Raw genomic sequence first — 16,890 nt, 5'->3', positions numbered from 1 at the left:
AGGTGTTTGTTCTTCACTGGTTGCCCTTTTCTTGTGGCAACAGGTCAAAAATCTTGCTTCTGTGGTGGCACACTGGTATTTCACCTCTCTCTCTCTCTCTTTCCGATGCAGATCTGTGATAAGGAGTGGCACTATTACGTCATTAACGTGGAGTTTCCTGTGGTGACACTCTACGTGGACGGAGTGACCTACGACCCTTACCTGGTGACAGACGATTGGCCGATCCACCCCTCTCAGATTGACGTACAGCTCACTGTGGGCGCCTGCTGGCAAGGTGATGATGATGGTGATGATGACAATTACAATGACAATGATGATGAAAATGAAAATGATTATGATGAAAATGCAACTAGCTCTGTCTTAAGTCAGAATTAGATGTTTCTCAAAGTCAAATTTCAAAGTGTTTAATGTTAAGTTTAGGTATTAACTCAGAATTTTGTATTTATGTTTAAGGTTAGGCTCTGAATGGTTAAGGTAAGAGTTAAGGTGTGGGAAAGGCTTAAAACAAACATCTCAGCCTCCCGAGTGGCGCAGCGGTCTAAGCCACTACATCGCTGTGTTTGATCCCAGGCTGTGTCACAACTGGCCGTAAACGGGAGTCCCATAGGGCAGTGCATAATTGTCCCAGTGTCGTCCGTGTTAAGGGAGGGTTTGGCTGGGGGAGCTTTACTTGGCTCATCTCGCTCTAGCGACTCCTTGTGGTGGGCTGGGCGGCTGCAGGCTGACTTCGGTCGTCAGTTGAACAATTTCCTTCGACACGTTGGTGAGGCTGGCTTCCGAGTTAAGTTAAGCGGGTCACGTTTCGGAGGACGCGTGATTCGACCTTCGCCTCTTACGAGCCCATTGGGGAGTTGCAGCAATGAGACAAGATTGTAATTGGATTGATATCACGATATTTGGGGGGTGGGTAAAATTACAACAGAAAAAATATATATATACAGTACTAGTTAAAAGTTTGGAAACACCTACTCATTCAAGTTTTTTTTAAACTATTTTCTACATTGTAGAATAATAGTGAAGACATCAACACTATGAAATAACACATATGGGCATTATCTCAACCAGCTTCACCTGGAATGCTTTTCCAACAGTCTTGTAGGAGTTCCCACATATGCTGAGCCCTTGTTGGTGCTTTTCCTTCACTCTGCGGTCCAACTCAACCCAAGCCAGCTCAATTGGGTTGAGGTCAGGTGATTGTGGAGGCCAGGTCATCTGATAAAATACCCCATCACTCTCCTCCTTGGGCAAATAGACCTTACATGGCCTGTAGGTGTGTTGGGTCGTCCTGTTGAAAAACCAATGATAGTCTCTCTAAGCGCTAACCAGATGGGATGGCGCATCACTGCAGAGTACTGTGGTAGCCATGCTGGTCAAATGTGCCTTGAATTTTAAATAAATTACAGACAGTGTCACCAGCAAAGCACCCCCACACCATCAGACTTCCTCCTCCATGCTTCACGGTGGGAACCACACATGCAGAGATCATCCGTTCACCTTCTCTGCATCTCACAAAGACAAACCCGTTGGAACCAAAAATCTCAAATTTGGACTTATCACACCAAAGGACAGGGTGCCACCGGTCTAATGTCCATTGGTCATGTTTCTTTGCCCAAGTAAGTATCGTCTTCTTATTGGTGTCCTTTAGTAGTGATTTCTTAGCAGCAATTTGACCATGAAGGCCTGATTCTTTTACCAAATCTTCTGTCTACCATCCCTACCCTGTCACAACACAACTGATTTGTTTCCACATCTCCCAATGTCCTCAGACATGAATGGACATCGAATACTGACTTGTATCATGGGTGACCTGGCTGGAAAATGATGACGATAATAAAAATGATGACGATCCGCAACCAATGTCTTGCCCCTGTTATGTGCCCCTATTGACTGGTTCTATGTGAGAAAATGTTTTGGGGATCTGCCATGACAGTTGATCAATTAGGCCGACTGGACAAGTAGTGTATCAGATTTTCTCTCTCCAGACCAAAGATAACAATGGCTGTCTTCGAAGTGCTGTGTGCATAACATGTATTTTTGACCATGAATGAACCTAACTGCCGGAAGCTTTCATCCATATTCGATGCACAATGAAGATGAAAAGTGGAGATACAATCAAGCTGTCTTCAGCAACGCCTGATGCCCAGTTAAAAGTTCACTTCTCCTACTCTAGAGCCTACTATTAGCTAAATGACTGTATGAATGTGTCTAATGATGTGTAGCCATAAATGTTGTGCAGAGATAGATCAGGCCATTTTCAACAGGGTGGAATGACAGGAGGTGAGGAGAAGAGAGGAGGAAAGGAGAGGTGAGGAGAAGAGGAGGGGAAAGGAGAGGTGGGGAGAAGAGAGGAGGAAAGGAGAGATGAGGAGAAGAGAGGAGAGGAGGCGAGAAGACGAGAGGAGGGTAGGACAGGAGATGAGATGAGAGGAGGAGAGGAGAGGAGAGGAGAGGAGAGGAGAGGAGAGGAGAGGAGAGGAGAGGAGAGGAGAGGAGAGGAGAGAGGAGAGGGGCGGATCATTTTTTGGCAGATGGGGTTGAATGGCTGATGGAGTTGAATGGCTGATGGAGTTGAATGGCAGATAGAGTTGAATGGCAGATCAGTTTTTTGGCAGATGGGGTTGAATGGCTGATGGAGTTGAATGGCTGATGGAGTTGAATGGCTGATGGAGTTGAATGGCAGATAGAGTTGAATGGCAGATGGAGTTGAATGGATGATGGAGTTGAATGGCTGATGGAGTTGAATGGATGATGGAGTTGAATGGAGATGGAGTTGAATGGATGATGGAGTTGAATGGCTGATGGAGTTGAATGGCTGATGGAGTTGAATGGCAGATAGAGTTGAATGGATGATGGAGTTGAATGGCTGATGGAGTTGAATGGCAGATAGAGTTGAATGGATGATGGAGTTGAATGGCAGATAGAGTTGAATGGATGATGGAGTTGAATGGCTGATGGAGTTGAATGGCTGATGGAGTTGAATGGCAGATAGAGTTGAATGGATGATGGAGTTGAATGGCAGATAGAGTTGAATGGATGATGGAGTTGAATGGCTGATGGAGTTGAATGGCAGATAGAGTTGAATGGCAGATAGAGTTGAATGGCAGATAGAGTTGAATGGATGATAGAGTTGAATGGCAGATAGAGTTGAATGGCAGATAGAGTTGAATGGCAGATAGAGTTGAATGGATGATGGAGTTGTGTGGCCCTGAAGAAGGGATTAGAAGACCTTGAATAGAGGAGGAGGTCAGCGACCATTAGGCCTCTCTGAAGGGAACTAAGCCCTCAGTAACCACCCTGTTATCTTTACACAGTGCTATTAGCTCTGACGATTGCCTTTTCAAAGGCTTTAGCTGCGAGCGGACTGCCTTATTGACGAGCTCAATGTGCCACTGACAAGCTCTAGTGAAAGTTGCTTCAAACTTCATGAGGAGTCTGGCTGCTTTCTGGGGTAATCACAGCTGAAGAATGATTATTCTCCCTGGCTGTGAAGGAATTTGCGACTTGATTTGTTCGTTTTACATTATCGTTTTATAAGTGCTCAGTAGCATAATGCATAGCTTCTCTGCGCTAGTGGTGACAGGATTGAAAGAATGAGGATGTGAAACTGTGTGATGGAATTGGCATTTTAGAGGGAAAGAAATTAACAAGTAATAAGGGAAGGAAAATAGAAAGAAGTTTCATGGAAAAAGCTCAGAATGTGTCAATACAGTCAATGGTGTCACGCCTTGGTCATTGTATCTTGTGTTTTTGTTATATGTTTGGGTAGGCCAGGGTGTGACATGGGTTTATATGTTGTGTTTCGTATTGGGGTTTGTATTAATTGGGAGTGTGTATTATTAGGGGTGTGTCTAGTTAGGCTTGGCTGCCTGAGGCGATTCCTAATTGGAGTCAGCTGATTCTCGTTGTCTCGGATTGGGAACCGTATTTAGGCAGCCTGAGTGCGCGTTGTATTTCGTGGGTGATTGTACCTGTCTCTGTGTTAGTCACCAGATAGGCTGTATTAGTTTCACTCGTTTGTTGTTTTCGTATTTTCAGTTATTTCATGTACCGCTATTTTCTTCATTAAAAGTCATGAGTAACCTACACGCTGCATTTCGGTCTGACTCTCTTCAAACAGCAGACGAATATCATTACAGAATCACCCACCACGATTCACAGACCCAGCAGCGTGTGAACTGACCCAGAGCGAGTGCAGGAGCCCTTCTGGGATTCCCTACAGCAATGCGAAGAGGGCTATACACGGATGGAATCGAAAAGGAAAGCACTGCTATACAGAGCGAAAACCGTAGGTAACGGGGAAAGCGCAGAGAGAGAGTGGCAGAGTCAGGAGTCAGACCTGAGCCTACTCTCCCTGTTAATTGTGAGGAGCAGCAATATGAGGACTTCTGGTCTTGGGAGATGATATTAGACGGAAAAGGACCCTGGGCGCAGCCGGGAGAATATCGCCGTCCCAAGGAGGAAATAGAAGTAGCTAAAGCGGAGAGGCGTGAGTATGAGGAGGCAGCACTGCGATGCGGTTGGAAACCGGAAAGTCACCCCAAAAAATTTATTGGGTAGGGGGCTAAAAGGGAGAATAGTTATGCCAGGTAGGAAACCTGCGCATACTCCCTGTGCTCACCGTTGGGCTAGAGAGACCGGGCAGGCACCATGTTATGCTATGGAGCGCACGGTGTTTCCAGTGCGGGTGCAGAGCCAGCTGCGACACATACCAGCCCTTCCTATTGGCCGGGCTAGAGTGGGCATCGAGCCAGGTAAGCTTGGGCAGGCTCGGTGCTCAAGAGCTCCAGTGCGCCTGCACGGTCCGGTCTATCCAGAGCCACCTCTACACACCAGTCCTCCGGTAGCAGCTCCCCGCACCAGGCTTCCTGTGCGTGTCCTCGCGCCAGTACCACCAGTTCCAGCACCACGCACCAGGCCTCCAGTGCGCCTCGCCTGTTCAGCGCAGCCAGTGCTTTTCTCCCCTCCTGCGCTGCCGGAGTCTCCTGTCTGTCCAGCGCCACCAGTGATCCCAGTCGGCCCAGCGCGTCCAGTGCGCATCGCCTGTTCAGCACAGCCAGTGCTTTTCTCCCCTCCTGTGCTATCGGAGTCTCCAGCCTGTTCAGCTCAGCCAGAGCCTTTCTCCTCTCCTGCGCTGCCGGAGTCTCATGTCTGCCCAGCGCCGCCAGTGCTCCCAGTCGGCCCAGCGCGTCCAGTGCGCCTCGCCTGTTCAGCGCAGCCAGAGCTTTTCTCCTCTCCTGCACTGTTGGAGTCTCCCGCCTGTTCAGCGCAGCCAGAGCCTTTCTCCTCTCCTGCGCTGCTGGAGTCTCCTGTCTGCCCAGCGCCGCCAGTCGGCCCAGCGTCACCAGTCTGCCAGGATCCACCAGAAGTGCCAGTCTGCCAGGATCCGCCAGAAGTGCCAGTCTGCCAAGATCTTCTAGATCGGCCAGACAACCTTAATCATCCAGGTCCACCAGCCAGCCTGAGCTTCCTCTCAGTACTGAGCTTCCTCTCAGTACTAGGCTCCCTCTCTGTACTGGGCTCCCTCTCAGTACCGAGCTTCCTCTCAGTACTGGGCTCCCTCTCAGTACTGGGCTCCCTCTCAGTACTGGGCTCCCTCTCAGTACCGGGCTTCCCCTCAGTACCGGGCTTCCCCTCAGTACCGGGCTTCCCCTCAGTACCGGGCTTCCCCTCAGTACCGGGCTTCCCCTCAGTACCGGGCTACTTTGGTCCCGGGCTGCCCCTCTGTCCCGGGCTGCCCCTCTGTCCCGGGCTGCCCCTCTGTCCCGAGCTGCCCCTCTGTCCCGAGCTGCCCCTCTGTCCCGAGCTGCCCCTCTGTCCCGAGCTGCCCCTCGGTCCCGAGCTGCCCCTCAGTTATGTGGGGATCAGGGTGAGGACTATTAGGCCATGGTTGGCGGAGAAGGTGGATTATCCTAGGACGCGAAGGGGAGGAACTAGGACATTTATGGAGTGGGGTTCACGTCCCGAGCTAGAACCGCCACCATGGACAGACGCCCACCCGGACCCTCCCTATGCTCTTGAGGTGCGTCCCGGAGTCCGCACTTTAGGGGGGGGGGTTCTGTCACGCCTTGGTCATTGTATCTTGTGTTTTTGTTATATGTTTGGGTAGGCCAGGGTGTGACATGGGTTTATATGTTGTATTTCGTATTGGGGTTTGTATTAATTGGGAGTGTGTATTATTAGGGGTGTGTCTAGTTAGGCTTGGCTGCCTGAGGCGATTCCTAATTGGAGTCAGCTGATTCTAGTTGTCTCGGATTGGGAACCGTATTTAGGTAGCCTGTGTGCGCGTTGTATTTCGTGGGTGATTGTACCTGTCTTAGTGTTAGTCACCAGATAGGCTGTATTAGTTTCACTCGTTTGTTGTTTTCGTATTTTCAGTTATTTCATGTACCGCTATTTTCTTCATTAAAAGTCATGAGTAACCTACACGCTGCATTTCGGTCTGACTCTCTTCAAACAGCAGACGAATATCATTACAAATGGACTATTCTTCATGCCAGTGGATTGAGAGTGTGCACTCTGTGTGTGTTTATCACGCAGACCATGCAGTGCATGCAATGCTGCAGTGCATGCAGACAGAGGCCAGGCTGCAGTTTAACCCCCCCCCTCTCTCTCCTAATGATCTCCTGAAGGCAATTAGAATTGTATGTGGTGTGGTGCTGCCAACAGGCTCACAGTGAGAAATTACCTGGAATCAGTGGCCTGTCTCCAGCCCATATGCCTAGTAATGTCACAGACAGTACAGTAACAGTAACATTAGTAGAGAGAGAGGGGAGGACTCAGGACCTGTCTGGTTGAAGTACATGCTGGGAGACCTGAAGCATACGAAGGCCTTTAACAGTGAGATTGCTGTGTGCTACTGTCACTCATTACTGACTTTTTAGTCATTGGCTATTGAGGGTTCTGAAAGGATTTCCTTTCGTTCTACATAATAATAGTGTAACTGTATTTAGTTATTATTCTTGAACTGTCACCTCTGTGTGTAGGTGGTGAGGTTACGAAGCCGCGGTTCACTCAGTACTTCCGAGGTAGTCTGTCAGGGCTGACCATCAGGCCAGGAAAGATAGAGAGCCAGAAAGTGATCTCCTGTCTACAGGCCTGTAAGGAAGGACTGGACATCAACTCACTGGAGAGCCTGGGCAAGGGCATTAAGGTAAGGCAACAGAAACACACACACACACACAGAGACACACAAACACATTCAAATGCTGATACATTGCATTCAGAAAGTATTCAGACCCCTTGATTCTTTCCACATTTTGTTACCTTACAGTTTTGTTAGGAATTTAATTTAATTGTTTTTTTCCCTTATCAATTTACACATAATTCCCCATAAAGAAAGATCTAAAAAAAGGTTTTTAGAATTTTTTTGCACATTTATTACAAATAAAAAACTGAAATATCACATTTTCTCAAAGGTTCTCCCATTAACACAGATAAACTCTGGAGCTCTGTCAGAGTGACCATCGGGTTCTCTGTCCACTCCCTGACCAAGGCCCTTCTCCCCTGATTGCTCAGTTTGGCCGGGCAGCCAGCTCAAGGAAGAGTCTTGGTGGTTCCAAACTTCTTCCATTTAAGAATGATGGAGGCCACTGTGTTCCTGGGGATCTTCAATGCTGCAGAAGATTTTTGTTACCCTTCCCCAGATCTGTGCCTCGACACAATCCTGTCTTGGAGCTCTATGGATAATTATTTCAACCTCATAGCTTGGTATTTGCTCTGACATGCACTGTCAACTGTGGTACCCTATATAGACAGGTCTAGACAGCCTTTCAAAATCATGTTCTATCAATTGAATGTACCACAGGTGGAATCAAGTTGTAGAAACATCTCAAGTATGATTAATGGAAACACGATGCAATTGAGCTCAATTTTGAGTCCCATAGCAAAGGGTCTGAATACTTAGTAGATAAGGTATTTCATTTATTTATTTATTTTTTATAAATTTGCAAACATTTCTAAAAACCTGTTTTTGCTTTGTTATTATGGTGTATTGTGTGTAGATGGATAAGGGGGGGAAAGTATTTCATCCATTTTAGAATATGGCTGTGTCTGCCGACCCAGGAAAAAGGGATGGGGTCTGAATACTTTCCGAATGCACTGTGTTGCTCTCTTTGGTACAGAAAGCCCATCCCCCTCTCCCTGCCTCCCCCTTTCCTCCTTCAACTAGGCTGCTGTGGTCAGAGAGACGTCGTAAATTCCTGAGGATCTCTTCATGGACACAGTATAGAGAGAGTACATTTTCATAGAGAACAAAGGAATTTCTCCCACCTCACAGAACTCGAGGTCCGAACAAATTTCATGTTCTGGAGAAAGTTGAAAAGATTGGTGAAGAATCCAGCTACGAACTGGTCCATTTATTACAACTTGGGAAGCTCATGGGAGACGGTGTGGCCACATTACCATAACGCTGTTTATATCATAGACTCAGATATGAGGTTTACATCTAATTGTTGTATAAGATGAATGAGTGAGTGAGTATGATACTGTTTGTAAAATTGTGTAATATGATTCTGGACTGTTTAATGAAGGAAAATACAATTCCCTTTTGACTTGAACTAAATCAGAGGACCGCTCCTGAGCCAAGTAAGGGTCAGACATCCTGGGACAGCGCCTTTCCTGCAATTCCGAATAAAACCCAACTTTGAGAAATTATCACCACACCATGTTTTTCTCCATTAGGAGAAGACAAAGGTTGTAGACCATTGCTGAATCTTTTAACCAGACCACGTGGTTAAACTCTTCGACTATCGATACCGACAGAAGAAGAACAAGTCTTTGATATTAATTACTAGTCTGCAGCTAGGAATTCGGTATCATTGAACGCGAAGCACGACAACCGCCGAAACATCCATCTATAACGAAATGAATTAATGTCACTCTGAACTACCCACTATAACCACGACATAGAGAGAGAGGGAGAGAGACGGACAATTCTACAAAAGAAACAAACTTTTCACCAACGATCAAGACGACACACTGAGCATAAATATATATATTGATTGCAATTGTCCCGAATGAGTGAGCATTCATGTGGAAAGGATTAGCATTTCAATTGTTATAATTATCACTTTGTAGTGACTTCTTTTGTCTAACAAGCCACCATGCCGGTTTAGCTCACTAGGGCACATTCTCATTTCATGTAACCACATTTACCTTGTTTGTTTGTTTATGCATTTCTGTAAATTACTTAGTTAGTAATAAATACATTATTTAAGACAATTGATGTATGGATGACTCATAGTGAAGACAATTTACGATGAATGAGACTAACGTGAGGTAAAGTAAATAATTAATTCATTTGAAGACCAATTGATCAAATAAAATATCTGAAACGTTATTTTAGGAAATTATAACTTTGTAATCTGAATATTTTTCCTTGGTATCCCGACTTCCTAGTTAATTACAGTTACATGATTAATTAGTTGATCGTGTAGTACTAATTACAGAGCATCTTTGATCAAAAATATAAGTGATAGTAAAGACACGACAATACTGAACAAAAATATAAACGCAACATGCAACAATTTAAAAGATGTTACAAAGTTACAGTTCATAGAAGGACATCAGTCAATTTAAATAAATTCATTAGGCCCTAATTTCACATGACTGGGCAGAGGTCAGCCATGGGTGGGCCTGGAAGGGAATAGGCCCACCCACTTGGGAGCCAGGCCCACCCACTTGGGAGCCAGGCCCACCCACTTGGGAGCCAGGCCCACCCACTTGGGAGCCAGGCCCACCCACTTGGGAGCCAGGCACACCCACTTGGGAGCCAGGCCCACCCACTTGGGAGCCAGGCCCACCCACTTGGGAGCCAGGCCCACCCACTTGCCCACTTGGGAGCCAGGCCCACCCACTTGGGAGCCAGGCACACCCACTTGGGAGCCAGGCACACCCACTTGGGAGCCAGGCCCACCCACTTGGGAGCCAGGCCCACCCACTTGGGAGCCAGGCTCACCCACTTGGGAGCCAGGCACATCCACTTGGGAGCCAGGCACACCCACTTGGGAGCCAGGCCCACCCACTTGGGAGCCAGGCCCACCCACTTGGGAGCCAGGCACACCCACTTGGGAGCCAGGCCCACCCACTTGGGAGCCTGGCCCACCCACTTGGGAGCCAGGCCCACCCTCTTGGGTGCCAGGCACATCCACTTGGGAGCCAGGCCCACCCACTTGGGAGCCAGGCCCACCCACTTGGGAGCCAGGCCCACCCACTTGGGAGCCAGGCCACCCACTTGGGAGCCAGGCCCACCCACTTGGGAGCCAGGCCCACCCACTTGGGAGCCAGGCCCACCCACTTGGGAGCCAGGCCCACACACTTGGGAGCCAGGCCCACCCACTTGGGAGCCAGGCACATCCACTTGGGAGCCAGGCACACCCACTTGGGAGCCAGGCCCACCCACTTGGGAGCCAGGCCCACCCACTTGGGAGCCAGGCCCACCCACTTGGGAGCCAGGCACACCCACTTGGGAGCCAGGCCCACCCACTTGGGAGCCAGGCCCACCCACTTGGGAGCCAGGCACACCCACTTGGGAGCCAGGCCCACCCACTTGGGAGCCAGGCCCACCCACTTGGGAGCCAGGCCCACCCACTTGGGAGCCAGGCCCACCCACTTGGGAGCCAGGCACACCCACTGGGGAACCCGGCCCAGCCAATCAGAATTTGTTTTTCCCACAAAAATGTTTATTACAGGCAGAAGTACTCCTCAGCAGCACCGCTCCTCAGAGGATCCCACAGGGGAAGAAGGCCGATGTGGAGGTCCTGGGTTGGTGTGGTTACACGTGGTCTGCGGTTGTGTAGCTGGTTGAACGTACTGCCAAATTCTCTAAAATGATGCTGGAGGCAGTTTATGGTAGAAGAATTAACTTAAAGTTTCTGTCAACAGCTCTGGTGGACATTCCTGCAGTCAGCGGTCACCATTGTACACTCCCTCAAAACTTGAAACATCTGTGGCATTGTGTTGTGTGACAAAACTGCACATTTGGATGGATTTTCTTGGCAAAGGGATGTAAACAAATGTGTGATCATTTGAGAGAAATATGCTTTTGTTATTGTGGAACATTTCTGGGATCTTTTATTTCAGCTCATGAATTATGGGACCAACACTTTCATTTTTTGTTCAGTATAGATAGATTCAAGCAAATGTTAAAACACTTAGTTTCCCCTCCCTTCCCTCTCTTTCCTCCTCTACCCCCTTTATATCCCCCTTCCATCTTTTCTTCCTCCCCCCTTCAAGCCTGAAGTTGATTCATCTCCCAGTAGAGAGAGAGGGAGGAGATAAAAAGAAGAGAGGCCTTATGATAGAGATAGACAGGGTGTAAGAGAGAGAAAGAGAGGTAAAACTGCAGGGCTAGTTCACTTGATCTTTTTCAAATGATTTCCTTTTCTTTTTGTGGCAACACTTTTCAACGGGTCTCCTGAGTCCAGTAGAGCTTAAGGACAGTGTTTAGGATCCGGTGGGACGCTTGACAATGCAATCACAGGAGAAGGAGAGGATGAGAGGAGAGGGGGGGGGCAGAGGGATAAAAGGAAATGGAGAGAGCCCCCTGAAGCGTTGTGTCTTTGCTGCTGTGTGTGAATGAGGCTGTGGTATCAGCAGCATAAAGCCTCTTCTGTGAGACTGAGACTCAGTGCATCACGTCCCCTGGGACCCAGAGTGTGTCTGAGCAACACAAGAGGCTTATGATCCCTGAAACAGAGAAAAAGAATGAACACACACTCGTGATGTACACTCAAACACCCTCAGTCAGACACACACTTATGTTGTACACACATATTTCGACACAGTCAGACACAAAATTGTTTCAGTGTGTGTTAAACTGTGGTCAAGTCTGATGTGCTCCCTTTCTCTTTCTCTCTCTCTGTTTTTCTCTGTCTTTCACTTACTTCCCTCTCTCTCTCTCTCAGTTCCACTTCAACCCAGCCCAGTCGATCCTGGTGATGGAGGGAGAGGATCTGGAGAACATGAACGCTGCTCTGAGGAAGGTCTCCTACATCAACTCCCGCCAGTTTCCCACACCGGGCATCAGACGCCTGCACATCTCAACCTCAGTACAGTACGCAAGGCTCCTTCTACCTTTACTACTGACCTTAACATAATCTCTAGCTGTCTCTCTCCAGTCTTTCCTGTCCTTCATCCACCTCACATTATGACTGGATAAGGTCTTATCTCTCCTGTCCTTCATCCACCTCACATTATGACTGGATAAGGTCTTCTCTCTCCTGTCTCTCCTGTCCTTCATCCACCTCACATTATGACTGGATAAGGTCTTCTCTCTCCTGTCTCTCCTGTCCTTCATCCACCTCAAGTTATGTCTGGATAAGGTCTTGTCTCTCCTGTCCTTCATCCACCTCACATTATGACTGGATAAGGTCTTGTCTCTCCTGTCCTTCATCCACCTCACATTATGACTGGATAAGGTCTTCTCTCTCCTGTCCTTCGTCCACCTCACATTATGCCTGGATAAGGTCTTCTCTCTCCTGTCTCTCCTGTCCTTCATCCACCTCACATTATGACTGGATAAGGTCTTCTCTCTCATGTCTCTCCTGTCCTTCATCCACCTCACATTATGACTGGATAAGGTATTCTCTCTCCTGTCCTTCATCCACCTCACATTATGACTGGATAAGGTATTCTTTCTCCTGTCTCTCCTGTCCTTCATCCACCTCACAATATGACTGGATAAGGTCTTCTCTCTCCTGTCTCTCCTGTCCTTCATCCACCTCACATTATGACTGGATAAGGTCTTCTCTCTCCTGTCTCTCCTGTCCTTCATCCACCTCACATTATGACTGGATAAGGTCTTTCTCTCTCCTGTCCTTCATCCACCTCACATTATGTCTGGATAAGGTCTTCTCTCTCCTGTCTCTCCTGTCCTTCATCCACCTCACATTATGACTGGATAAGGTCTTCTCTCTCCTGTCCTTCATCCACCTCACATTATGTCTGGATAAGGTCTTCTCTCTCCTGTCTCTCCTGTCCTTCATCCACCTCACATTATGACTGGATAAGGTCTTCTCTCTCCTGTCCTTCATCCACCTCACATTATGACTGGATAAGGTCTTCTCTCTCCTGTCCTTCGTCCACCTCACATTATGCCTGGATAAGGTCTTCTCTCTTCTGTCTCTCCTGTCCTTCATCCACCTCACATTATGACTGGATAAGGTATTCTTTCTCCTGTCTCTCCTGTCCTTCATCCACCTCACATTATGCCTGGATAAGGTCTTCTCTCTCCTGTCTCTCCTGTCCTTCATCCACCTCACAATATGACTGGATAAGGTCTTCTCTCTCCTGTCTCTCCTGTCCTTCATCCACCTCACATTATGACTGGATAAGGTCTTCTCTCTCCTGTCTCTCCTGTCCTTCATCCACCTCACATTATGACTGGATAAGGTCTTCTCTCTCCTGTCTCTCCTGTCCTTCATCCACCTCACATTATGACTGGATAAGGTCTTCTCTCTCCTGTCCTTCATCCACCTCACATTATGACTGGATAAGGTATTCTCTCTCCTGTCTCTCCTGTCCTTCATCCACCTCACATTATGACTGGATAAGGTCTTCTCTCTCCTGTCTCTCCTGTCCTTCATCCACCTCAAGTTATGTCTGGATAAGGTCTTGTCTCTCCTGTCCTTCATCCACCTCACATTATGACTGGATAAGGTCTTGTCTCTCCTGTCCTTCATCCACCTCACATTATGACTGGATAAGGTCTTCTCTCTCCTGTCCTTCGTCCACCTCACATTATACCTGGATAAGGTCTTCTCTCTCCTGTCTCTCCTGTCCTTCATCCACCTCACATTATGACTGGATAAGGTCTTCTCTCTCATGTCTCTCCTGTCCTTCATCCACCTCACATTATGACTGGATAAGGTCTTCTCTCTCCTGTCCTTCATCCACCTCACATTATGACTGGATAAGGTATTCTTTCTCCTGTCTCTCCTGTCCTTCATCCACCTCACATTATGCCTGGATAAGGTCTTCTCTCTCCTGTCTCTCCTGTCCTTCATCCACCTCACAATATGACTGGATAAGGTCTTCTCTCTCCTGTCTCTCCTGTCCTTCATCCACCTCACATTATGACTGGATAAGGTCTTCTCTCTCCTGTCTCTCCTGTCCTTCATCCACCTCACATTATGACTGGATAAGGTCTTCTCTCTCCTGTCCTTCATCCACCTCACATTATGTCTGGATAAGGTCTTCTCTCTCCTGTCTCTCCTGTCCTTCATCCACCTCACATTATGACTGGATAAGGTCTTCTCTCTCCTGTCCTTCATCCACCTCACATTATGTCTGGATAATGTCTTCTCTCCTGTCTCTCCTGTCCTTCATCCACCTCACATTATGACTGGATAAGGTCTTATCTCTCCTGTCCTTCATCCACCTCACATTATGACTGGATAAGGTCTTCTCTCTCCTGTCTCTCCTGTCCTTCATCCACCTCACATTATGACTGGATAAGGTCTTCTCTCTCCTGTCTCTCCTGTCCTTCATCCACCTCAAGTTATGTCTGGATAAGGTCTTGTCTCTCCTGTCCTTCATCCACCTCACATTATGACTGGATAAGGTCTTGTCTCTCCTGTCCTTCATCCACCTCACATTATGACTGGATAAGGTCTTCTCTCTCCTGTCCTTCGTCCACCTCACATTATGCCTGGATAAGGTCTTCTCTCTCCTGTCTCTCCTGTCCTTCATCCACCTCACATTATGACTGGATAAGGTCTTCTCTCTCATGTCTCTCCTGTCCTTCATCCACCTCACATTATGACTGGATAAGGTATTCTCTCTCCTGTCCTTCATCCACCTCACATTATGACTGGATAAGGTATTCTTTCTCCTGTCTCTCCTGTCCTTCATCCACCTCACAATATGACTGGATAAGGTCTTGTCTCTCCTGTCCTTCATCCACCTCACATTATGACTGGATAAGGTCTTCTCTCTCCTGTCTCTCCTGTCCTTCATCCACCTCACATTATGACTGGATAAGGTCTTCTCTCTCCTGTCCTTCATCCACCTCACATTATGTCTGGATAAGGTCTTCTCTCTCCTGTCTCTCCTGTCCTTCATCCACCTCACATTATGACTGGATAAGGTCTTCTCTCTCCTGTCCTTCATCCACCTCACATTATGTCTGGATAAGGTCTTCTCTCTCCTGTCTCTCCTGTCCTTCATCCACCTCACATTATGACTGGATAAGGTCTTCTCTCTCCTGTCCTTCATCCACCTCACATTATGACTGGATAAGGTATTCTCTCTCCTGTCTCTCCTGTCCTTCATCCACCTCACATTATGACTGGATAAGGTCTTCTCTCTCCTGTCTCTCCTGTCCTTCATCCACCTCAAGTTATGTCTGGATAAGGTCTTGTCTCTCCTGTCCTTCATCCACCTCACATTATGACTGGATAAGGTCTTGTCTCTCCTGTCCTTCATCCACCTCACATTATGACTGGATAAGGTCTTCTCTCTCCTGTCCTTCGTCCACCTCACATTATGCCTGGATAAGGTCTTCTCTCTTCTGTCTCTCCTGTCCTTCATCCACCTCACATTATGACTGGATAAGGTCTTCTCTCTCATGTCTCTCCTGTCCTTCATCCACCTCACATTATGACTGGATAAGGTCTTCTCTCTCCTGTCCTTCATCCACCTCACATTATGACTGGATAAGGTATTCTTTCTCCTGTCTCTCCTGTGGATAAGTCTTCTCTCCTGTCCTTCATCCACCTCACATTATGCCTGGATAAGGTCTTCTCTCTCCTGTCTCTCCTGTCCTTCATCCACCTCACAATATGACTGGATAAGGTCTTCTCTCTCCTGTCTCTCCTGTCCTTCATCCACCTCACATTATGACTGGATAAGGTCTTCTCTCTCCTGTCTCTCCTGTCCTTCATCCACCTCACATTATGACTGGATAAGGTCTTCTCTCTCCTGTCTCTCCTGTCCTTCATCCACCTCACATTATGACTGGATAAGGTCTTCTCTCTCCTGTCCTTCATCCACCTCACATTATGACTGGATAAGGTATTCTCTCTCCTGTCTCTCCTGTCCTTCATCCACCTCAAGTTATGTCTGGATAAGGTCTTGTCTCTCCTGTCCTTCATCCACCTCACATTATGACTGGATAAGGTCTTCTCTCTCCTGTCTCTCCTGTCCTTCATCCACCTCAAGTTATGTCTGGATAAGGTCTTGTCTCTCCTGTCCTTCATCCACCTCACATTATGACTGGATAAGGTCTTGTCTCTCCTGTCCTTCATCCACCTCACATTATGACTGGATAAGGTCTTCTCTCTCCTGTCCTTCGTCCACCTCACATTATGCCTGGATAAGGTCTTCTCTCTCCTGTCTCTCCTGTCCTTCATCCACCTCACATTATGACTGGATAAGGTCTTCTCTCTCATGTCTCTCCTGTCCTTCATCCACCTCACATTATGACTGGATAAGGTCTTCTCTCTCCTGTCCTTCATCCACCTCACATTATGACTGGATAAGGTATTCTTTCTCCTGTCTCTCCTGTCCTTCATCCACCTCACATTATGCCTGGATAAGGTCTTCTCTCTCCTGTCTCTCCTGTCCTTCATCCACCTCACAATATGACTGGATAAGGTCTTCTCTCTCCTGTCTCTCCTGTCCTTCATCCACCTCACATTATGACTGGATAAGGTCTTCTCTCTCCTGTCTCTCCTGTCCTTCATCCACCTCACATTATGACTGGATAAGGTCTTCTCTCTCCTGTCCTTCATCCACCTCACATTATGTCTGGATAAGGTCTTCTCTCTCCTGTCTCTCCTGTCCTTCATCCACCTCACATTATGACTGGATAAGGTCTTCTCTCTCCTGTCCTTCATCCACCTCACATTATGACTGGATAAGGTATTCTCTCTCCTGTCTCTCCTGTCCTTC

General features: G+C 47.6%; 1 protein-coding gene across 1 annotated transcript in view; it reads left to right on the top strand.

The window, feature by feature from the left end:
* Positions 1-16,890, top strand: part of LOC124006326 (calsyntenin-2-like) — a 521,555-nt gene that overhangs the window by 452,662 nt on the left and 52,003 nt on the right. Inside the window, exons 9-11 of the mRNA XM_046316283.1 lie at positions 112-274; positions 6,984-7,150; positions 11,904-12,052. Coding sequence (XP_046172239.1) covers positions 112-274; positions 6,984-7,150; positions 11,904-12,052 — 479 coding nt within the window. The remainder of the gene's footprint in view (positions 1-111; positions 275-6,983; positions 7,151-11,903; positions 12,053-16,890) is intronic.

The sequence above is a fragment of the Oncorhynchus gorbuscha genome, linkage group LG19 (genome assembly GCF_021184085.1).
Source record: "Oncorhynchus gorbuscha isolate QuinsamMale2020 ecotype Even-year linkage group LG19, OgorEven_v1.0, whole genome shotgun sequence".
Taxonomy (NCBI): Eukaryota; Metazoa; Chordata; class Actinopteri; order Salmoniformes; family Salmonidae; genus Oncorhynchus; species Oncorhynchus gorbuscha.
This window is presented reverse-complemented; position numbering and strand designations above follow the sequence as displayed.